Source organism: Lampris incognitus, chromosome 20, assembly GCF_029633865.1.
Source record: "Lampris incognitus isolate fLamInc1 chromosome 20, fLamInc1.hap2, whole genome shotgun sequence".
Taxonomy (NCBI): Eukaryota; Metazoa; Chordata; class Actinopteri; order Lampriformes; family Lampridae; genus Lampris; species Lampris incognitus.
This window is the reverse complement of record NC_079230.1, coordinates 18,485,060-18,510,059: the sequence shown is the minus strand read 5'-3', so window position 1 is coordinate 18,510,059 and position 25,000 is coordinate 18,485,060. Positions and strand designations below refer to the sequence as shown.

Genomic DNA, 25,000 nt, shown 5'->3' with positions numbered 1-25,000 from the left:
AGAGGTATAGATAGAGGTAGAAAAGCAGACAGCAAAGGCAAGGGTGAGGTTGACGGAGAGAGGAAATAGAGGGAGAGATGGGAAGCAGGGCAGAGGTCAGAGATTGAAAGGCAGTGACAGAGAGAGGGAGAGTATGAAAGAAAGAAAGAAAGCTAGGCGTATGACCTTTAACCTGTAACAATGCCCCTTGGATTCTGAGCACGAGGCCAAAGTGATACCCAAACCAAGATGGCTGTGGCTCTGGAAGATGTGCACAGCCACAGTCTTTGCAGAAAGATCCCCTTTGTGGTTTGTTCCCGAGGTGTCAGATTTAACCCTGATGTTGCTGAAACAAAGTCGCAGGAGTTCAAATCACAGAGTACACCGAATTTCTTCTTCACGTATAACGGAAATTATTCTTTGAAAATAATTTCCTTTGGCTTTGTCCTGTTGAGCCGGTGTATCTCAATGGAGCTGTCACCATAGGTCTCACCAGATGCCTCTTCACACTTGATTGTGTAACACTAAAACACGAGCATTTCACTTTATTTTTACTGTGGATAAACACAGGCAGCTATCCAAAAGGTCCATTTGGAGTCTCCAAATGGACCTTTTGTACCTGTTATAAGGCGAACTATTCATTTTTACCCACACACAGCTGTACAGTAGAACAAACTCCTAGTTTTTTTTTTCTGCTGTGTGCCTCGGCCACTCGGCTACTCTTTCAAGATGTGTTGTGTGTCTGTTTTCGCAAACTCACCAGTGAGCTGCGTTACTATGGAGTTGTACTGGGCAGCTCCCAGCAGCTGGTGGCAGACGACACTGGTCGTACTGGCGTTTGTCCTAGGTGCGTGTTGGTAATGTGTGTGTGTGTAAAAGAGGCGTGTGTGGTCAGTAGACACTTCCTTAAGAAATGCGTGTTGGAGAAATGTACAGGCTCCTGCTCTGCACAGCTGAATTCCTGTGGCTTTTCCCTGTCTTGTCTTTTTTAATTTTTCCTCCCCGTCTGTCCTCCCCTCCCCTCCTCTCTGTCTGTCTCTGTCTCCGTCTGTCTCTCTCCTCACCTCATCTCTCCTTCCTCCCTCCCTCTCCTTTCTCTATATCTTTTCTTTCGAAGCCATCTATCCCTGACCCTTCTACCCTCTCGTTCGTCCTCTCTCTCCTCTTTCTCTTCTTCATCTTGGTGAAGTCTTCCTCCTGCTCTGAGGCTGGCGATTAGTGAAGGGGAAAATCTAACTCCATCTCTCTGCTACTGTCAATGAGAAACTAGAGTTACACATGACCTGTGGTCTGTGTCGTGTGTGTGTGTACGTGCATGTTTGTGTGCATGTGTTGTGTGTGTGTATGTGTGTGTGTGTGTGTGTGTGTGTGTAGCATGTGTGTATAAACAAACAAAGAGAGTCTGCTCTTCATTAGCTGTCCTCTGTCTCATTATCCCCAACGGACCGCCTCGGAATTCTCCCCTTCTCCATCCATCCATCCATCTGTCCGTCACCCCTTCCTATCCCTCCATCTCTTCCTGCCTCTCTTACTCCCTTCCATACCTCTGTCACCCCTCTTTTTTTCCTTTTGTTTCCTCCCTCCTTCCCCACTTATATCCCTCCGCTTGTCCTTTCCTCCACTCATACCTCCATCTCTTTCTCCTTCCTTCTCCCATCCCACCATCCTCTCCTCCCCTTGTCCCTTTCTCTCCTTCTTTCTGCCTTTAGATTTGTTTTTGTTTTGTTTTTTGCATCTTTCTCTCTTTCTCTTTCTCACAAGATAGTATGACAGAGCACAGGTCTGTCTCCTTTACCCTCGTCTTTCTCTCTCTCTCTGTCTTGTTTTTGCTTTCTCACTCCATTCCTGCCCTTCTCTCTCACCTCTCTCTTCCATGATCAATCTCGTCTCTTCTATGGGTCTGGATCTTTTTGATGCCCATCCTTATTGACCCTTCTTCTTTTCGCGCTGTCTCTATCATGTCTATCATTTCCACTCCTCTCTCTCCCCCACCTCTCCATCTCGTTCTCTGTCACTTAAATGTCACCTTTCACTGCAGGGCAGGCGCCTTTGTCTGCTTTTTCCATCCACTTCCCATCCTTTACGTTAGTCTGCTTTGTCCCTGATTTTATCTTTTCAATGTCTCTCTCTCTCTTTCCCCCTATCTCTCTCTCTCTCTCCCTCTGTGAATACCTCCCTCTCTTTTCCACCCAGTGTTTTTCTGTTCAGACCAGTAGGATGCCTTGTTAGCATGCATGTTACATGGACGGTGCGGTGCTGCAAAAGCATCAACATGTAATTGGGATTAATTAGGAAAAAGGAAGGAATGATCGTAAATCTCTTTCCCCTCCTTCTGTCTGTCTTTTCATCCATTTCCCTCTTAATTTTTCAGTCTCTCTCTCTAATGCCCCCTTAACATTCTCTAATGGTGTGGTTCACCAAAACAACACTGATGCCACTTCCACTTTTTCCATTTCCGTCCCTGCCTGGCGTCTCTACTTTTTTTCCTTCTGTCATTCTTTCTCTCTTTATGCATGGTTCGTTTATTCTTTCTCATTCTTTCACTCTTTCTTCCTTTCTTACTTGGTCTTTGTATCTGTGTCTCATCTTTTTCTCTCTATCTCAATCTCTCTGTCCTCTAACTCCATTCTCCCCCCCCCCCCTCTCTCTCTCCCTCTCTCTCTCTCTCTCTCTCTCTCTCTCTCTCTCTCTCTCTCTCTCTCTCTCTCTCTCTCTCTCTCTCTCTCTCTCTCTCTCTCTCTCTCTCTCTCTCTCTCCTCACCCCTCTCCATCATTAACCCCCCACACCCCCTCTCATTCTAATACTGTGGTTCATTAAAGCAAAGAACATGCTCACTCTCTCCACTCGTTTCATCCTTTTCATTCTTGTTTTAGTCTTTCTCTTGTTTTTTTTCTTTCTTTTTGTTCCTGTCGTTTTCTGTGCCCACAGGCGCCCCAAAAGCTTTTTAACACACACACACACACACACACACACACACACACACACACACACACACACACACACACACACACACACACACACACAAACATCCACACATGTCTTGGGGGTGCAGGGCAGCAATGGAGATATAGCTTGTCACTGTGGAGCCAGAGCATTGATCTTAGAGGGGAGAGGTCAGGAACTGTCACAGCCACTCATACACACACACACACACACATACACCCACTTACATGTGCGCACACACACACACACACACACACACACACACATACACACGCATGGACTCACCAAATTAGTGGGATGACGTCATAGGACTGGCATTAATATATTGATGTTACTTCATTTTCTTTCCAACCCCCCCCCCACACACACACATATACACACGCAAACAGAAACACACACAAACTTTTTAAAGTTCCTTGTATGTTTTCTTATTCAAAGTGGCAACCGCACAATAGCAGCAATGACAACAACTGACCAGTTTCCCCCAACCCAAAAGTATGTGTCCAACAAACCACCAGAAGTGTCGCACTAAGAAAGAGAAGAGTCTTTAAATTGGCAATAAACCTTAAAGAAAATATGGTCATTGTCATGGTTAAATGGCATGGTCTTAATTTTTCAACCCTAGAATTATTAACTTCCTTGATATAATTGTATCTGAAAAGAAAAAGTGTTAGTATAATATTTATTTACTAAAAGGCCGTTACATGTGGCTTAAGTAAGATTTTTGAACATAATTGTGAAATGTTTCCTGAAGTGGGTGAAATATGAATCTAGAAAGTGTTCCTAGTTGTCCCGTGTGAAAAGTTAAGCTTCACTGATAAACGTGCTGAAACTGGGTTAGCATAACAGCAATTGATAAAAATAATAAAGGAGTGTAAAATATGTGTAAAAAGGTCAAAATGGACAGAAATGGAAATGAAATGAGAATAAGTTGAAGGCCCTGCATGATGAGTTGGAGTTTTTATTGGCTGGAGATGCCTCTCCGGATGAAAGCTGCAGATGTTTGCAGTTTATCAATTAGGAAAGTTTGCGAATGGGTGATGGCAGGGATGAGAGTTCGCTCTTTTTTAGCAAATATATTGCGGTTGATGGTGTTTGTGTCGGCGTTTTGATTTACAGTACAAGCGTAATTTGTATTTTTGCCTCTCCCTACTGATCATCATCCTCCACTTGAGTGTTTTCTGCTCCTATGTGACCTCATGTAAACACTTTGTCATTGTAATCTCCAGTCTGTCTTGTCTGATCACTGCTAACTGAGCGTTAATCTGCCCCGTGGAGCCAAACAGCAGTCACACCACGAGGGGAGACCAACACAAACAGAATCACCGCAAAATCAAAAAAGCTTCCCCGCTTAGCAAGACATTTTCATTGGGTCCAGACTTTTTCAAAGATAGTTTTAGTCAAAATATCATACCGCACTATATACAATTTTTTTGCTAATTTCACCTTTTTTTGAAGATGTAGTCTCCTGTTTCACCACCATTTCTCTGAAGAGGGCATCCGAGTAGCATAGCAATCTATTCCGTTGCCTACCAACACAGGGATCGGTGGTTCTAATCCCCATTTTACCTCCGGCTTGGTCGGGCATCCCTACAGACACAATTGGTCGTGTCCATGGGTGGGAAGCCGGATGTGGGTATGTGTCCTGGTCACTGCACTAGTGCCTCCTCTGGTTGGTCGGGGTGCCTGTTCAGGGGGAAGGGGGAACTGGGAGGGGGATAGCGTGGACAGCTCGGAAGAGTGGGGTAGTTGACCAAGTACAATTGGGGAGAAAAAGGAGGAAAAATCCTAAAAAATAAAAAATTTCTGCCAGAGTTTTTGTTTTTTTTAATGAAAAAATTTTTTCGGCCTAAATGACATGATTAGGGTTACCCAACCGGTTAGTTAATCATCTAAATAAGCTTATGGATGGTCACAGGTGACTCCAGGAAAAAAAACACTGAAACCTCACATTCAGAGGTTTTTGTACTAATTGTTCTTTGCCTGAACCATTTTTCAACAGAACAGTCAGTAGTATTTCATTTCTGATGTCATTTTTCTTTACCGGCCTGTCTCTCTTATGCGTTCATAATCTAACAAAAATACTTCTGTATATTTGTGTCTCTCATTTGTCTGGTCTTGTTGAACAGTGTTGTCTGTTAAGTTCAGTTTAGATTTTTTTTAAGAATATGTATTGTTTGTGCCTGTATGTAGATGTCGATATATTTGTATTTGTGTGTAACACTGTAATTGTTCTTTAGACAAACTGCCATGTTCACCAGTCTTTTAACATAATCATTTACAGTACTCATATTCACACACATCTGTTTGTTGTGGCTAACTAACCATCTAACTTGAAAGTGTGTGTTTGTATATTTGTTATGTGTGTGTGTGTGTGTGTGTGTGTGTGTGTGTGTGTGTGTGTGTGTGTGTGTGTGTGTGTGTGTGTGTGTGTGTGTGTGTGTGTTTTAGATTACAGATGGAACCAGTTCTGCTATCATTAACCTTTCAGACTCTTGCTCCAGCCTACATGTAGGTAACAAATTCATCTCATGGCTCAACTCACCTCATGTATTCATTCACCTGTGGTCTTCCTCACCTCTTCCACATTCATCTCCTCGCTCAGCGTAACTCTCATTATTACTATTTTAACTATGAGAAATACTGATATGTACTTGTAACTGGCAGCGGATTTGGATCTGTTCACATTGGCACCGGGCAGTGTTGATTTCTTAAGGGAAACTTAACCCATATCTAAAGCATGGGAATGGCACAGATTATGGAGAGGTAAGATAACAGAGAAAAACAAGTGGTACCAGACACAACAAACTCTTCAACCCTCTGACCTTTGACCCCAAACAATCGTTAAACAAGTCTAGGTCAAAACCCAATATGTGGCAATTGTTCGACATTGTGTCCAGTTTGTCAGAGGGATAGTCAGTGATAGTTTCTATAATGTGAATCCCTAGATATTAAATGTTCATCTGCAATTTTCTGTAGTTGTCCAAGTAATATTTGTTGTTAAAGTGTACTGAAGTAGCATATCACATGACATGGTTGAGCTACATTCAAGTTAAAAATAAGGGTTATAAATGCAATCGCAAGAACAACATTTTCCACTCACATCTTGGGATTTTTGATTTGGACGATAATTTAATTATCTATTAATTATTATCTAATTATTATTATTATTTAATATTTTTATTATTTTATTATTTTAATTATCTATTCATTGTTAGTGATTAGCTATTCTAATTACCTGGCAACTCCCTGTCCTCTTTCATCTGTTTCTATCTGCAGGTGTCTCTCATTTTTCTAAGACTCACTCTGTATTGACAGGCGAAACTCACAAAGAATGGATTGTGGCTGCCGATAGCCCCATGAATTGTTGCATCACTTGTAACCGCTATCTGCACCGTCTCAAGGTTCGATTCACAAAAGATACTGTGTAAATGATATTACAGTGCAAACACGCTGATAAAGCTTTGCAGCTGAGTGCAATTTGCCCTCGTTTTTGCATCTGATTACAATTATCTATGTGAAAAAGTATAAATGGTGGTTTTGCACCAATAACACAGTAGGCAAGTTCAATGTCATCTTCGATACCATCGGATTTAGCAAGAATTGTTTGACCTGGCAACCTGTATCTGCAAATTATTTCAGTCTCGGTTAAATCAAAAAGTGATATTCTCCTTCGAAATATCCGCTCACGAGCACGCCTGTCATGATGATGCCTTCGCCTGGCTACAGTCACTCTGCTGCCATGATCACTGGAAAGTCTCGGCGTCAGTTACCACCAACTCTAAAGACGCCAATATTTTCACTGCATGTGGCTATTAGAGCTGCTGTTTCTGAGGTTGGACTTGTTTGCAGTGAGGCTCATTTGCATAGAAAGGGGCCAATTTTGCGCCAAATGTATGCATATTACCTAATGTAAATACGTGCAAATAGCACCGGGGTATCGAGGCACTATTTGCTTGGCAGTGCAGTTAGGGGTGAATTCACCAGTGATTGTTATTTGCGTTACTTTAACTGTGCACTCTCCCTCATGCGTCTTGGCGCTCCGACCAATCATGTGGCTTCAGTGACGTTGCTGGTTACCTGATCCAGTGGCCCAGTCATGTCAAACTGATCGCTCAGTCAGCCACTCTAATCGTGATCAGTCACGCTAATGTGATCGCTCAGTCAATCAGTCAGGGACGTTCGCATTTGCAGGCTGGCTCGCCAGCCGGTCCAGCCAATGTATTTCTGTCTATAGCAATAGACTGGAATATATCTTGAATATATGTAAAAGTAAAATATGTTGGCATCAATTTGAAGTGAATCAAGCTGTTTTTGACAAAGCTATGGCCAAAAAACGATGTTGACCTTGACCCAATTACCTCCAAAATTGTATCAAGTCATCAAGCGGCCATTGCCTGCCTTCGTTTAAAATTTCACATCATTTGCTGTGGTTGTTTTCCATATAGTCGTTGACAGACAGACAAACAAACAATCATGTGGCACCAAAAACAATAATCCTTGTTGGTAAAATACTATTAAGCTACTGAGAAATACCCTACGGACAGGAACGAAAAAACATTATCTGTTGCTTTTTGGTCTTTGGCTCATGAAAAACATTATAGTGCAATTTCAGTTTCGCAGACTAACCAAAAACTAGACCACACGATCCATTTTAGATCATAATTTACGTAATCAGAGTTTACAGGTTGAAATATCTTAGACTGTGCAGTCTGTGTGGGACCAAGGGAATGTGGTCTAACAGGAGACGGCAGTCCTCCGTTCATTCTTTCACTGAATTTATCCAAGCCAGGTCAATTGGTAGTCTTAGCTTGAACTTTACCAGACTGTAGACACATGCATGCATGCACGCACGCACACATGCACACACACACACACACACACGTGCACACACACACACATACATACATACATACATACATACATACATACAGGAACACATGCACATCGTCAAATTGCACATACACGCACATGCACACCACACAACTAGTAGTGTTCTCTGCCTTCACTCTTGACAGTAATTGGGAGTGATTTCTTTCTCTCTAAACAAAGATATTTGTTTTATTAAGAGTCAGATATTGAAACCAGTCAAATTAAAGGCTCGGTTTTCTGCCTGGCCCGGGCCAAAGTCAACAGGGCTGCTATAGATCTCCTATACCACAGTTCTCTCTAAGCAGACAGTTACAAGAGAGAAGAGAGAGAGAGAGAGTGGGATGAAGAGATCACCAGATTAGAGAAGGAGAGAAAGTTGGAGAGAGGGGGAGGTGGAGAAAGAAAGAACGACAGAGTTAGAGAGCAAGACGTAGTAGCTAGCAAGGGGAAGAGATGGAGTGAGAGACACTGAGGGAGAGAAATAGGACAGTGGGGAGAGAGAGAGACAGGAGAAGATAAGAGATGAAAATATCCATCCATTCAAGGAAAACAATGAAAAGAATAACAGTCAGAAATTGTTTGCAAAAAAAATAGAGACAGAGAAAATGAATGTCCTACAAAATAGTAAAAACGGCCTTCATATTGTCCCAAATTCCATCCTCGTCAGTAAATTTAGTTTTGCAAGCAGCCATATCAACATGTACCCTGGCTCTGCGAAACGACGGAAGCTAAGCAGGTATGGGCTTGGCTACTACTTGGCTGGGAGACATCCCGGGAAAACTGAGTTGCTGCCGGAAGTGGTGTTGGTAGGCCAGTAGGGGGCAGTCTTCCCTCTGGTCCTAATAAAAACAACAAATATCAAATCCCAATAGCCCAGTGCTGTGGCAGGGACACTGCTGTAGGAGATGCCATCCTTCGAATAAGACGTTAAACCGAGGTCCTGACTCGCTGTGGTCATTAAAGATCCCATGGCACTTATCACGGAGTGGGGGTTTCCTCTGTGTCTTGGCAAAATTCCCAACCTGGCTTTCTCCATCTGGCCACCTAATCATCCCCCTATGTAATTGGCTCAATGATTCCTCCCTCTCCACCTCAAGCTGATATGTGGTGAGCGCTCTGTGTGGGAGACCCCGGTTCGCGTCCCAGCTGCGGCGGTTCCCGGCTGCCCTCCGAATTTGCTACATTGGTGTCAGAAGTGGGACAGTGAGACCATGAGGCCATCGGATGCACGTGCGTCCAGAGGTTTGAGGGAGCTGCTATGCTGAAACGCGGGGACACGCTTCCCAAGGGGGGGGGGTAGTATAACAACCACTGATGAATAGACTCACTAGCCTGTTGGCTATCGGGTCGAACTCTTTAGTCGACTGGTTAACGTAGTCGCCCGTGGTGGGGGAGACCTGGGTTCGCGTCCCGGCTGCGGTGGTTCCCGGCTGCGGTGGTTCCCGGCTGCCCCCCGAAAATGGCTGATGTGCATCACCCAGGTGGATGCTACACACTGGTGGTGGTTGAAGTGAGTTACCCCCTTCACCGTGATGATTATTATTGTTGTTATCAACGTATAGACCCCAGTTCTTCAATCAATGGCTCGCAAACCAACATGGGTCATGGACCTTCAGCCGATGTTTGAAGGATCACTGCTTTGAAATTGGTATGATAACCTCTGGTGCAGATGAGCACGACTCAGTTATCGTGTTGGAAATATCTACGAAGCCCCGCATACGTACGCAGATGCCCGCTTCAGCTCGGCAGTGACCAGCTCTCTCAGCCGTTGCTTTGCTTGTTGCCTTCTCATGTGGTTTGCGTGATACATAATTGTGTCTTTTTCGAATTTACCCTCACAAAAGTTTGTGGCGTCCGGTGCCCTGCTGTCAGTATGACAAACAACACCGGCTGCAGAGCATTGCCGACCCCCGTCAAGTTTTCTCACGTTGGACAGACTGTGGCGCTCTCAAACTTGACAAAGAAATGATAATTCAATACATCTGTAACCCAAATGACCGAGCTGTTCCTCCCCGTACAATAGGGAACGCTCCAGATAAGAGCAAAGTGTTGCTTTAATTTCATGTGATTCGTCCCCCCCCCCCCCCCCGTAAGAGACTTCCTCGTTCGCTGACTCAGTGTTATTACTTATAATTTAAGTGATCAAAGGATGGCAGCCCGCTTTTCTGCTCTTGCACTCATTATAAGTTGCTCTGTGTTAGAGCATCAGCAAAATGTCCAAATGTGAGGCGTAAACGTAAACATGTGGATTTGTTGGAAAACGTATCGCAACTGATCCGCATTTTCCGATTGTTGTAAAAAAAAATCAGTGGATCTTAGAGATGTTAGACGGGCCTGCAGAAAAGCAGCCCTCTGCTCCTTAGGAGGCAGCTGGGTGGCCTTGTAGTAGGAAAGATCATCCTTCAAGCTGATCCTAGGTTCAGACTCGCGTGCCAACACACACACACACACACACACACACACACACACACACACACACACACACACACACACACACACACACACACACACACACACACACACAGTGTTTGCCCTTGAGCCAAACACTGAATCCCCACCAGCATCAGGGGCTGCTGCCCAGTTGGACGATCTTGCAACCTGACCTCCCTGCAGGGACGGGAGAAAGATGAATTTCCCCCATGGATCAGAGGAGTATCAGGTTAAATCAAAAGTTCTGCTGTGCTGTTACGTAAAGTGTTCCCCTCCGTAGCAAGGCGCTGGACGTGCCAGTCTCACTTGGTCAGGCTAGCCACCCCTGTAGGGTACCGTAATGATAGGCTGTAAACCACGTTGACACCATGTTACAACAGAGGCACTCATACACAACCGCTGTGTTTTGACATGTATGGGTCATTGTTTGGCTGTGTTTAAGTGTACGATGATGTGTTTCACTGTGTGTGTGTGTCTGTCTGTCTGTCTGTCTGTGTCTGTGTGCGTGCATGCATGCGCGTTTGTGTGCATGTGTGCAGTCTGAAGAGCTGCACTGAGGGCCTAAATCCATCTAAATGAGGAGTCATGGACTGGTGAACACGCCCTCAAACACACACACATGCACACACACACACATACACAAACAGACTTACAAATACACACACACAAGTGGACGTGCATGCTGGCGCCCCAATCATCAATGCTTGGCACCAATTGCACACAGAGGGCACATTAACGCACACCAGACACTTCACGCCTCAAAGACTAGGAGTGTGTGTGTGTTTGTGTGTGTTTTCCAGCTGATTAATGTCTGACACGTGCTGCCCTTTTCCATGCCATGCAGCCACTATAGAAACACGAGGAATGCCATTGTGTGAGTGTTTGTGAGGGAGAGAGAGGGAGTACATATGTCTCGGCATGTATTTCTGTCTGAGCATTTTACTTGTATTTGTTTTTATGTCTATTTGTGTGTATGTTGTGTTTGTGTGTGTGTGTGTCAGTGTGTGTGTATGGGGTCCGTGGGAAGTAAGAGAAAGGGGATTCCACATAAATCCTGCGCCATAAGAGAACTTTTGTTCTACATTAACTTTTATGCACACACGTGCGCACACACACACGCACACACACACACACAGGAAAAAATGGTGCATGCGTCATGAGTGTGTTTTAAGCTCTACTGTTCCTTGGAGAGTTGAGGGTTGCAGGGCGGGGACAGCCGAACTGAAGAGTGTGTGTGTGTGTGTGTGTGTGTGTGTGTGTGTGTGTGTGTGTGTGTGTGTGTGTGTGTGTGTGTGTGTATATGTGTGCGTGCATGCATGTGTGTGCATTTGTGTGTTTGTGTGCGTGCGTGCGTGCATGTTTGCATGTGTGTGTGCGTGTGTGCATGTGGATACGTGCGTGTGTGCATGTGTGTGTAGTTTGATCTGTCCCCTGGTAATCTCAGTCTTTGTAGTCGTTGTTTCCTTGTTGCGTCAGGAGCGGCAGGATGTCGTCAACACACACACGCACACAGACATACATGCAGACACACACAGAACAGTTGTCTTTGTGAGAAAGTAGTCAAGTAAGACTTTTAAATAGATCCACACTCCAGGCTGCCAATGTGAACAGACATCTACTCTATCTGACCAAGGAAACTGCAGCCACACTCGGTTTCTGAAGGATGGGTAGACTAAGTTAATGACAGCGTGCATGTTGAGTTGTGACATTTCACTCCAAAATGATTGATATCCATTTTGGGCAAAAAGTTTCTACCTGCCCACCTATTTTAGTAAACAGATGATTTCATTGTCAGAACTGCAACATTGTGCAAGCAAAGTTTCCGGACACCTTCGATAACCTTTATCTAATATTACACATATAATATTATTTTACTTTAATGGCTTTGGAGTGGCGGAACGGTGGCGCAGTGGTTAGTGTAGTCGCCTCACAACAAGAAGGTCCTGGGTTCGAGCCCCGGGGTAGTCCAACCTTGGTGGGTCATCCTGGGTCGTCCTCTGTGTGGAGTTTGCATGTTCTCCCCGTGTCTGCGTGGGTTTGCTCCGGTATCCTCCCACAGTCCAAAGACATGTAGGTCACATGAATCGGCTGTACTAAATTGTCCCTAGGTATGAATGTGTGTATTGCTGGGATAGCCTCCAGCATCCCTGAGAGCAGGATAAGCGGTTCGGATAATGGATGGACTTTGGAGTGAAATGTCCTCATATGGCATGTCAAAATGTAGTAGACGAGGTCCTTTCTGGGTTCAGAGCCAACTCCAGCATCTTGAGTTTGAAGTGGTGTCAAGATATTTGTTGTTGTGTCTGTGTTTTGTGTGTTTTTGATGAAAAGGTTTCATCATAATCAACCAGGAGAATGCATGTTAATGAAATGTCTGTTTAACCTGTCTTTCACTCTCATGCGGCCATCAGATGCTAAAGTGGGTAAGTTTGCAGGCTGTGCTTCCTTGACATGGAAAAGTCGCAGGTTGCAAGACTAGCGACCACTGTTTCCATTTAAACAATATGAATCAGTTCATCTGGACACAACCTTCATGAATGTTAACTAATTCAACTTTCTGTGATTTCCTTACCTGGAATTTTGAGCATGCATAAAGACATAAACAATATGTACCATAATGCATCATTGAGTGAGAGTTGACAGTTATATATTAATTATGATATTGTGGTAATTTCCCCCAACAGCCATGTGGCAGCCACTTGTACTCTCTTCACGTCCTCCACCCATCGATTCTGTGATTGTGTTCATACAAATTTGACGTAACGTATTGTAGCGATGTAGTGTGTAGTGGCATGGTGGCGTGGTGGTTAGCACGGTCACCTCACAGCAAGAAGGTCCTGGGTTCGAGCCCCGGGGTAGTCCAGCCTGTGTGGAGTTTGCATGTTCTCTCCGTGTCTGCGTGGGCTTCCTGCGGGGCCTCCGTTTCCCTCCCACAGTCCAAAGACATGTAGGTCAGGTGACTCGGCCATACTAAATTGTCCCTAGGTGTGAGTGTGAGTGTGTGTGTGTGTGTGCCCTGTGATGGACTGGCGGCCTGTCCAGGGTGTCTCCCCGCCTGCCGCCCAATGACTTCTGGGATAGGCTCCACCATCCCCGCAACCCTGAGAGCGGGATAAGCGGTTTGGATAATGGATGGATGAATACTGTAGTGATAGACTTAGGATCATATAGCCAAGCAATTAAACGTAAATCCATGTTTTATATCATGTTTTATATTCTTATTCAAGCAAACCAGATTCATGCATTTTGCAAGGCATTTTCAACTTTACTGTTAAAGAAACTTGTTTTGCACACGCAGGTCATTCTTGTCATCAGAGCTTGTGTGCAATAACTTCCCGAACCCAACAATTTGACAGTCGCTCATCCGGGCTGATATAAAATAAACCAAGCAGCAGAAGCTGCAATTGCTAAACTTCCAACATTGCAGTCGATAATGAGGCAAGTAATAAAGACAATGCCCGACCATAGAAGAAGCAAACATCTCTCTGCCCCCGGATTATTTATCTGACAGTCAAGAGATCTGAAAGGTCGCAGAGCAATGCGAAGTCCATTTATATGCAACTTATTGGGAACGCCCCCCCCCCCCAAATGTAGTAGTTTATTATTATTTCCATCAGCGTTGCATATTTCCATTGCCTCAGAGCGTCCTTATAGCACGACTTCAAGACTGCAGAGCCACCAGAGGCAGCTTTTACTCCTGTTGATGTGAGTTGGCGAATTCAATGTTGCTATGCCATCATAGGAAAAAGTCACAAAAAATGTCTCAACCAGGCTTTACGCTGCCCTGCAAAGGCAAACAGCAGTGCACATTTAATCCAGTGATTGCAGATGTCGTCCCTTGAACCAGAGATCCCCGGTTAAAGCCCCTGTGTTGCCATACATCTGCCCTGTTGAAGTATCCTTGGGCAAGGCACTCGATTTTGTGCAAATAAATCATAATCATGAAAGCAGTTGAATGACATATATCCACTACGTATAATATATTGCTCTTTGGCTCTGAAGGGTAGTGTGCATGACAACTAACCGAGAAGAAAAAAGGAAACAGTCCTCCCTGAGGTCTTGTATTTTCATCAAAATGGTGTAAAAGATGGAATGATGACTCATCGAATAAACTGCATCTAGCAGACCCACATCTTACAACCCATCCATGACCTTCGTCCTCCCTGCCTACTCACAAAGTATAAACAAAATCATCATGGATATTTTGGTTTTATCATGCTAGCGATGCAGGGACATTTAAGTGTTTTGTAAAACAAAGTAAGCCTTGATAGGCATACTTCATATGCCTTTCATTCATTTGTATTTTACTGGGTCAATCCCCCTGATATTACAAGTCTCATTTTAGAGAGATCAGGCCAAGAAAGTGGCATCGGGACAAACACATAAAGTTGTAGACAAACTGCCATGAACATTGTCAGCCTGACATTTGTCCACTGAATATGTGACCAATAGGAAGAAGAGTTCATGGACTGGTGGAGTAAATTCTACGCCGCAACTGGAGAGACGAACAAATGTGGCACCTACCTGGAGAAAGGCTTCGATACGCTTAAGGTAAGACGAAGTGACAAAATGTGTCTGTGCTTGAATGTCTACTCCTATAACCTTTGGGAAAGTCAGTACTGTGTGGAGGGAAGAATGAGATGACCACGCTGTATTAGTGACTTCCATTATGATATAAACCACTCAGTGTTCACTCAAAAAGTGTGTGGGTGGGGCGTCCAGGTAGCGTAGCGGTCTACTCCATTGGCTACCAACATGGGGATCCCAGTTCGAATCCCCATGTTACCTCCGGCTTGGTCGGGCTCCCCGCAGACACAATCGGGCGTGTCTGCGGGTGGGAAGCCAGATGTGGGTATGTGTCCTGGTCGCTGCACTCGTGCCTCCTCTGGTCAGTCGGGGGAGCCTGTTCGAAGGGGAACTGGGGGGAATAGTGTGATCCTCCCATGTGCTACGTTCCCCTGGGGAAATTCCTCACTGTCAGGTGAAAAGAAGCGGCTGGTCACTCCACATGTATTGGAGGAGGCATGTGGTAGTCTGCAGCCCTCCTCGGATTGGCAGAGGGGGTGGAGCAGATACCAGGACGGCTCGGAAGAGTGGGGTGATTGACCGGGTGTAATTGGGGAGAAAAAGGGGAAAAACATCACACAAAAAAAAAGGAATGACCTTCATCTCTTAACACAGCTACAGACTCAATAGAAAGTGAGATCTTGCCATTCTTCTTTGCACAAACTACAAAACTGAAGGTACAACTGACAAAAGTACCAGCTTGTGAAAAAAGATATACCCCACCCATTTTATACCTGTGTTGTGGCATCTGTACCCATTTTCAATACTGCCTTTAACAAAACCTCCTCTTCACACCAAGGAAGGCACTTTGATCAACAAAGTGTTGCATCCATATACCCAAACTATTCGTAAATAGCCGTTTTATGCTAACAATAACTTTGCACGCATTTTTCCTGCTTAATCGAAGTGACCAAGGAGGTAAATCCTTGCTTAGAAAATTTTAAAAACAGGCGAGGTGTGGCCAGACTTTTGACAAGCAAAGTACATGATTTATATTTCACGTGAAAACACTTGGATTTTTGTATTTTGTGAAAACACAGCCTGAAGTCTGTGTGTGTCCATGCATGTCTGTGTTGTTATGAGAGCCGTGTGAGTTAAAGAGAGGGAGGACGAGGGCCAGAGACAATTACACACAAGCACGAGGGCCTTCATTATCATCCCAACCTCCCCCCAGTATGTCCACTCGCTATTGAAAACTTCCCTTCCATCACGTTGGTCCTTGTTACCCACATCCCCATTTTTAAATACCTCTCCCCATCCTCCTCTCTTCTCACGCCCTATCAGCCCCGCCAGCCAGCTCCGTGACACTTGGATGGGTTGCCAATGATTCCAGTGAGTCATCTGTGGTGAATTCGCGTCGGGAGGGTCACTGGGGGATAGAAACAAGGAAAGGCCGTGATCTGATGTGCGCAGGGCCATCATAGTGATGCAATGACCTTGCCCCTCTTTGCTCACCCCTCACCCATAACAACCACCCACCCACATCACTCGCCCACCCTTATCCCACTTCCCACCCTCGAGAAGAGCCCTACCATCTTGTGGGATGCTCAGAGATAGACGGCCGATCCTGTCCCGCATTTGTCAGTGTCTCTTCTTTCTTCTTCTCTTTATTTGAACTGAAACGACCACGGTTCGGCCTTCTTCCTACCAGCCCTGGTTTCACCCCAGTTCTTCTCAAACCCCGTCCTTTTTGGGAAAGGGATGAGGTTGTCTCGTAAGGCGGATGTCCATCTTTTGAGATACCAAAACAATAGTGAATTATGTCAGCTAAAGTCATCATCATACCACCTTCATTGCCCTTCAAAAGTGTCACGTAGGCTGGACCGTCTCCACGCCTCCTCCCTATCCTGTTACTCCCCTGCTCCTATCTGCCCTCTCCCATCATACATCCTATTGTATGGTTTACCGCTGTAACCAGAACATGTCAAACTGCCAAAAACAGTGAATCGTCCTTGAGGCTATTTCATTGCTATGATAATTTAATTTTGCTCTTAACCATAAAAACCTCTTGCCCTTCTGGATGACCCATAGAAAAGACAGGACTAACCTTTAGGAAGAATCCTTCACTGTCATACAGCTTAAAAACAAGCTGTACTTTTCCACTTCTGCAGCTTTTAATCAAGGATGCCTGTGTTGTTTGTTTTTCATCACTCAAAGCCTCATCGAGGGGATTTTTTTTTATCAGGAGTAAAGCAGAGGACAGACCCAGGTTGTAAAAAAGCAGAATGAACCTTTAATTATATATCCATGGTCCATGGCTATGAATTGAGCCAATAAAGTGAGCCAAATGTTCCCGCTCTGTTTGTCTTAGAGGCTCTCCTTCATCCTTCATCAACCCCCCCCCCTCGCTCACCTGCTCCCCCGCCACTCTATTCCTACCTTCCCCTCATCTTCATCCTTTTTTTTGGTCCATGCTGGCATTACTCTTTCTCTCTCTGCCTTCTCCCCTATCACCCCCCCCCCCAAAAAAAGTGTGTTGAGGCTACTGTCACAGCAAACTGAGACACTGTTTCCTGGCTCCCTCGCTGTGCCTTGGCTCACCTCTCTCCTTCCACTTCTTCACCCCATCTGTGCTGCGTATGCCTCTTTCACCACGTCCACCTTTCATCCCTCCTGAGTGGAATGTTGTCATAAGGACTTGGGTACACTTTGTTTTTCTGTGTGCATATAAATTTAAACAAGTGTCCTTATTTCCCGTGTTTTTCTAAGGGCAAGGCTGCATGATGGAGGTTATAGATGACACAGACAGGCTTTCCATCACACACTTATCCTGCATTATTTTACAAAGACCACATAATGTCATGCACGCAAAGCACAACTGTTGTGTGACTTTGTTGTGAACGGAACGATTTGGGGTCATTGTCATATCTTTGTAAATGGAAATAGGCCCGGTATTGACACATTTTCAACCGAGTAGCTAGCGTTACACATTATTGGGATGATAGCTTAATTGTACACTTAACAATGACATTGTAAAATAGATGCTTTTGCACTGGTTCAACAGAGCGAAAGTTGGCTCTCGTCTGAATATTTTAGCTAAGCAACCGCCCAGAAAAACAAGCTGACACATCAGAACCACTCCAACTTTTCTCAAAATAATGATTTGTTTGTGCACGTTAAAGGTGCTCATCTTTTTGTGATGTTTCTGTGAAATTCTACTTCGCATCAGACTGCAAGGGCAATACCAAGTGGCGGAATATGAGGGCGAGACTAAGAGAGAATAGTGTCGGGGGTACAGAAAAAAAAATATTTTGCCAATTTTCGTACCAATTAGGATTATGATGTTAATTAAAAATATCACAGAATTTTCAAGTTCTTACAACAGCATATATTCCCCCCCCTTTTCTCCCCAATTGTATCTGGCCAATTACCCCACTCTTCCGAGCCGTCCCGGTCGCTGCTCCACCTCCTCTGCTGATCCGGGGAGGGCTGCAGGCTACCACATCTCCGATACATGTGGAGTCGCCGGCCGCTTCTTTGCACCTTACAGTGAGGAGTTTCGCCTGGGGGATGTAGTGCATGGGAGGATCACGCTATACCCCCCCAGTCCCCCCCACCCCAACCCCCGAACAGGGGCTCCAACCGACCAGGGGAGGCACTAGTGCAGCGACCAGGACACATACCCACAGCTGGCCTCCCACCCGCAGACACAGCCAATTGTGTCCGTAGGGACGCCTGACCAAGCTGGAGGTAACCCAGGGATTTGAATCGGCGATCCCCGTGTTGGTAGGCAATGGAATAGACTGCCATGCTACCCGGATTGAGGGGTTGCAACCCCCCCCCCGCATATACACAGATAGGACAGCTAAACGTGAGGCTAAGTATCAGTTTGGGAGTGAGGGATTTAGAAGCCATGTGCATGAGGTGCTTCACATCTAAAAATCGAATTCAGTACTTCTCCTTCCTCGTTCCCCTTGAAAGTGGCTCAGGTCAGGCTTATCATTGTCACAGTTGATTCAGCCACTAGTTCCAGCCTTGCTCTGCCTTAGCTCACTTCATCCCAACCCAAACTCCCCCCTATCCGTTTCACCTCCTCCCCACCCATCCCTTGGTGCTGGGTTTGGTACAGGACTTTTAGGACGGCACGTTCGCAGTGAGACAGTTTCTAGAATTGTCTCTCACTTGCATCACCCTTCTCCCTCAACACCTCTGGCTTTACACTCACCCATCTGACCCTTTGTAGCCCACCTCCCCAAGTCTTACCCCGAGGACACACCCCTGTGCACTGAGATCAGTGATTTCACCCAGTCGATGTACTGGTACTCATATTCCAAAGAGGCAGTACTAGATGTACAGTCCAACATTCTTGACAGAGTTCCCACGGAGGTAAAGGGGGATTTTTTTCCCTCTTTTTCCCCCCAATTGTATCCAGGCAATTACCCCACTCTTCTGAGCCATCCTTGTCGCTGCTCCACCCCCTCTGCCGATCCAGGGAGGGCTCCAGACTACCACATGCCTCCTCCGATACATGTGGAGTCACCAGCCACTTATTTTCACCTGACAGTGAGGAGTTTCGCCAGGGGAACGTAGTGCGTGGGAGGATCACACTATTCCCCCCAGTATCCCCCTCCCCCCTAAACAGGCACCCCGACCAACCAGAGGAGACGCTAGTGCAGCGACCAGGACACACCCATATCTGGCTTCTCACCCGCAGACACGACTAATTTTGTCTGTAGGGATGCCCGACCAAGCCGGAGGTAACACGGGGATTTGAACCGCCGATCCCCGTGTTGGTAAGCGACAGAATAGACCACCTGCCATGCCACCCGGATGCCCCAAGAATGACTATTGATTGAGACTAATCAGATGAATCATTTTTTACTTTATGTCATGAATGTCTGCAAAAAGTGTATTATTTTCAAGTAGCAGGTGGAAATGTACCAGTTCGGTACATGGCTATTTTGCCCTAAATTAATCAGAATCAGAATCAAAATCATCTTTATTGGGCCAGTATACTTACACATACAAGGAAGTTGACTCTGGTTAAATGACGTCCGCCTATTAATCAGAAACTTGAGTCCCCTTTTACAGGGCGAAGGCTAAATAATAAAAGTACATTTGATAACCAAAATAGCCATTTCAGGCTATTACCTTCATAGTTTAGTGTGTATGTATTAAATAAATAATATTCGTAAATTTGATGCTTTAGCCTGTAACAATTTAGTGACGATGATGATTGAATTGTCTGCACACCTTTACTTGCCTGTAGCTGTAATTTGGGGAAAAAAACAATGGGTATCTTTTTTCTATCTATCTAATTGTATCTGATTGTGCCAAAATAACAGGATGAAAGTGAAAAGCATATTCATGAAGAGTTAGATCTGAACTCCTTTGCATTTTACAGATGACGGTATGTCGCACATTAGTTTTGTACTAACGCCTATAGTCCTATAGGCTTTAGACAGTATGGTTAGGCTTATAGAATGGCAATGTTCATGGTCAACAGTACAGAGGACCTGTCTAACTTGCTCAAGCTGTATGTATACCATCTCTCTCTCTCTCTCGCACACACACACACACACACACACACACAAACACACACACACACACACACACACACACCATGCAGTCCTGAATCGTCCTGAATCCTCCACCCCATCATTGTTTTGTCTGTGCTCTCCTCTCCCTTGGTATTGGGTTTGGTGCTGTGCTTTTCTTTTCCTTCATTTGTGTTGAAAGAATCCACTGTTTTCACCCCCTTTTTTAATGACATCATCCCTCTTTCGAAGCCCTCCTCTCCTTCACCCCCCCAACCTCCTCTCTCACTCCTCTCTGTCCTCTCTTGGTGTCACCTGTAACCAACTCCCCTCATCTTCGAGCTCCTCTCCTCATCCCTCCTTTTTTTCTGTTTTCACAACTGCACCTCCTCCTCCTTAATCCCCTCTCTGTCACCTTTCTCATTCTCCATCCTCGCGCCATTGGCTACATTCTCTGCTCCCCCCTCCTCTGTCATTCTCCTCGTTCTCCTCTTCCTTTTCATATATCTCTCCGTAACTCCTCCTTCACCCACCACCTGTCTAAATAACCTGTCCCCACTCCACACACACACACACACACACACACACACACACACACACACACACACACACACACACACACACGGCTGAGCTACTGTTTCAGTTCTTGGCTCCAGGAGCTGTGCCACTTCTCTCCTATTCTGCTTCATCTCTCCTTCTTCCTCATCTCTCTCTCCCTCACCACTCGGCCACCCCGTCCCATCCGCCCTCTCTGCCACCGTGCAACCCCCGGCCCCCCGACAGTAGGCTTGGGAGTCATATATTGAAGTGAGCAACTGTTTCCAACCTCGCCTTGCCCCTCTCTCCAAGCTGCCCCTTCAGCGACTCGCCACAAAGCTGTCACTCCTCCATAATGGGCCCTGAGAGGGAGCGGGAGGGAAAGAATGAGGGAGCACCATAGAATGTGGGTTTGAAGTGAATGTGTATGTGGGTGTGTGTCTTTAAAGTCCATCATGTATCTGTGAAAGGTAAGGTAACATTACTGTAAACAAATTAATTTTTTTTCTGATTGCGACACAGAGCTTCACACATACACACACACACACACACACACACACACACACACACACACACACACACACACACACACACACACACACACACACACACACACACACACACAAAGATTCATGCAGCATTTGCCAGCATCCTAAAGTGTCGGGGTAATATAGTGTTGAGTAGTTTTTGGCTGTAAATCCAGTGTCAGTGGAATTACATGGGCCAGACTCGGCTATGATGCCATATAGAGTTACGTGTGTTTGTGTGTGTGTGTGTGTGTGTGTTCATGCACAGTTGCTCATGCATTTGTGTGTTATGTTGGCAGGCTAATAAAGGGTGTTAAAATTAAGATGTCTCTGACGCAAATACCACTGTGTTTGCATGTGTATTTATGCATTTGTGTGTGTGTATGTGTGTGTGTGTGTGTGTGTTACCCAAGAGATGGATTAAATCTGTGCCACTATGCCATCCTCGTTAACACCGAGTTGTCGAGAATGAGTCATCAGTCAAATGACCAACTATCACACTCACACACACACAGATGACACACATGCAGATTTGCACATCGACACACAAGTGCTCTGTGCACAAACACATATGGCCTGCACACAGACACACACAGACACACACACACACACACACACACACACACACACACACACACACACACCCACACACACAAACATGCTGTACACTTGGAATATGCATGTAATCTCTCTCATCTCATCCCATACTCATCTTTCTCACTCTTCTTTCATGTCTCTATTCATTCTCCATCCATATTCACTTTCCTTGTCTCTCAACCCCACCTTCCTGCCTCCTCTCCCCTCCTCTCCTCTCTTCTCTTCTCTTCTCTTCCCTTATCCTCTCCTCTCCTCTCTCTCCTCTCCTCTCCTCTGCTCTGCTCCAGGTGTATGACAGAGAGTTGGAGAAGGTGGAGGGGTTTGGAGGTCTATCAGACTTCTGTCAGACATTTAAACTGTACAGGGGGAAGACACAGGACGAAGGGGAGGACCCCTCAGTTGTGGGAGAGTTCAAGGTAACTGTTACATCTCTTCGCTTCTCCTCTCTTCTCCTCTTTTCTGTTGCAATCATTTCTTTTTCATTCAGTGCAGCTTGGGTCGGCTCTGGTTCATTTAGTTCAGTTTAGAGCTGTTCTTTAGTTCAGTTGAAATTCTGTTCACATACAATATTTTATACTCATATCTCCAACCCCGTCTCTTTCCCCACCCTATCCCTCCCATTCTGAGACTGTCTGAAATTGCGCACAGTGTACTACATAATACATATGTGTGCTATCTTCCAACACACAACAGTATTAGTATGTGAGTTACAGGTAGTTAAAAGTGAGTTAAATGGCTTGGGCCGCGTCCCTTCCTTTCAGCTCTTTGTGGTTTGATGGCAACAGATTGCATATACATTTCTACCAATGTGTTGACTGGCATATTTTTTGTTTAATTTAATAATAACCATTGATTTTAACTACTTATTACTTAGCCTAGCGAAAAGCAATACTTATGTTTAAACAGTTCCATCGTTCTGCTAATTTGGTTTGAACTGCTCTCTGCCATTGTTGGTCGTTGTGGACCATCGCAATGCATTGTGGGATACTCATGCCAGTGTAGTGTCCTGTTTTTTCATACTGCAATATTTATCTTGATGTAGTATGACATCTGGTATTTTTCGCTGACGGTGATTTTGAGCACACTAGAAATTGCTTGTATACTTATTTAGGTGTACCCAATGGTGTGGTAGTATGCCATTTCGGATATAGGCTGACTCTCCCTTCCCTTTCTCTCCTTGCTCTCTGTCAGGGTATGTTTAAGGTTTACCCCCTTCCAGATGACCCCTCTGCCCCATCTCCACCCAGACAGTTCAGACAGCTGCCCCCCAACGGCATTGAGGAGTGCCTGATCCGAGTCTACGTCATACAGGCGAACGGACTGCAGCCCAAAGATGCCAATGGCAAAGTATGGAGGCCTGGCGAGACAGATGGATGGAAGGATGAATAACTGTAGAGTTACAGTGGGGGTCGAAGTGATGGGGCATTAGGGCGAGGAATAGATGGTGGATAAACCTCCGTCCATGTCATAGATTGTTCTCCCAAAGCCTCCTGGTGCCGACCCAAACATGGAGGAATAGAAAGATGGGATGAGAGGAATGGATGGATAATCTAATCTATCAGATGATGGATGAATAAATGATGGATGATGGCAGTCAGTAGATGGTTTGATGAATGTGGATGAGTGTGGATTTGTGAGCAAATGGATGGATAAAGAATTGAAAATGCAAAGGTAAAAAAATGGATAAATTGATGATTAGACTGATAGATAACCGTGATGGCTTCCCTCTGCTAGAGTTACTAAAACGTGTGTTTTGTTTGTTGGTTTTCAGTGCGATCCCTATGTGAAGATCACTTTAGGAAAAAAGACCATCAACGACCGTGACAACCACATTCCCTGTACCCTGGATCCCGTCTTTGGAAAGTACGTAATGTCTTTTTGAACTAGATTAAATGAGACGGTACCGGGCGAAATCAGATTATTGCAGCAGCAGATAAGAAGACAAAGCCAGCTAGAAATAGTAATATTTTATACACCAAAATAAAACAACACAACAACAGTGGACACGTGTGAAGTAAATATGTATTAAAGGAATTAAGGAAGAGTGTAACTATAAGAAAAGCAGAATATCGTGATACGGATAAATATCAGCCTTTAGGCTTTGTCCCTGTCTGTCTGTCTGTCTGTCTGTGTGTCTGTCTATCTGTTTTTGGTACTTTTGCTCTCACATTAAAACTCATCTCGTACCTGAGAAATCAAGTCATCACAGCAGCAGCGAAAAAGAATATAAATATGTATAGATTTGCAAGGTGGAAATCTGGGGATAACCAGTTTCCATTTAACCATGAAAGTTCAACACGTAAGGGTCACTGCAAGTAAACAGAGGTAAAACAACTTCATTGAGTCTGTCTTTTTCTGTCTATCTGTATCAGTCTGTAGCTCTCTGTCTGTCTGTCTGTGTCTGTCTGTCTTTCTCGCATTTTCTGCTCTCTGTCTTATTACCTCTCCTCATGTCTCGCTTTCCAACTTTGCATACGTCTCTTTTCTTACTCACTCTGTCTTATCAAACTACCTCCTGCCTCTTTTTCTCTCCGCATCTCTCTCTTGGTTCACTCCTCTCTCCTTTCTTTCAGTGTTTTTTTTTTCCCAACAGTAGGGGTCACTAGACTCACACTGAACACGGTGATGCGATAGCGAGTAGCTCAGACTTCTCTGGTTGTGAGACCAGACTCCAGACTCCAGACTCTGACTTTGCTGACTTCTGGTGATCTTCGTAACGCATCTGTGGCGGAACCATGCAAACGAATGAAAAAAACAACAGCAAAAGTAAAACACCGCCACATGAAAAGTAATAGCAGTCCATCCTGCTGCCACTGCTGCAGTACCAAAGTTGGGATTTGACATCTGTCATCTTGATGTTGTCCTTAATCCTTCGTTGTGCACTTCAGAACACATGAGCAGAAAGGGACGAGCAGAGCAACCATGGTAACAATAGAAAAGAAGACTTTTCTAAACCCCCAACCCTCCCTCTACCCCCTCTAGGCTCTTTGAGTTAAATGGCACCTTGCCTTTGGAGAAGGACCTCCGTGTTATGCTCTACGACTATGACATGGTGACCAAGGATGAGAAGA

General features: G+C 45.0%; 1 protein-coding gene across 1 annotated transcript in view; it reads left to right on the top strand.

The window, feature by feature from the left end:
* The window catches only part of dysf (dysferlin, limb girdle muscular dystrophy 2B (autosomal recessive)), a 123,112-nt gene that overhangs the window by 78,118 nt on the left and 19,994 nt on the right, over positions 1–25,000 (top strand). Inside the window, exons 41-45 of the mRNA XM_056300182.1 lie at positions 14,678–14,776; positions 22,217–22,345; positions 23,121–23,276; positions 23,701–23,792; positions 24,912–25,000. The exon at positions 24,912–25,000 is cut by the window's right edge and continues 82 nt beyond it. Of these exons, the coding sequence (XP_056156157.1) occupies positions 14,678–14,776; positions 22,217–22,345; positions 23,121–23,276; positions 23,701–23,792; positions 24,912–25,000 (565 nt within the window). The remainder of the gene's footprint in view (positions 1–14,677; positions 14,777–22,216; positions 22,346–23,120; positions 23,277–23,700; positions 23,793–24,911) is intronic.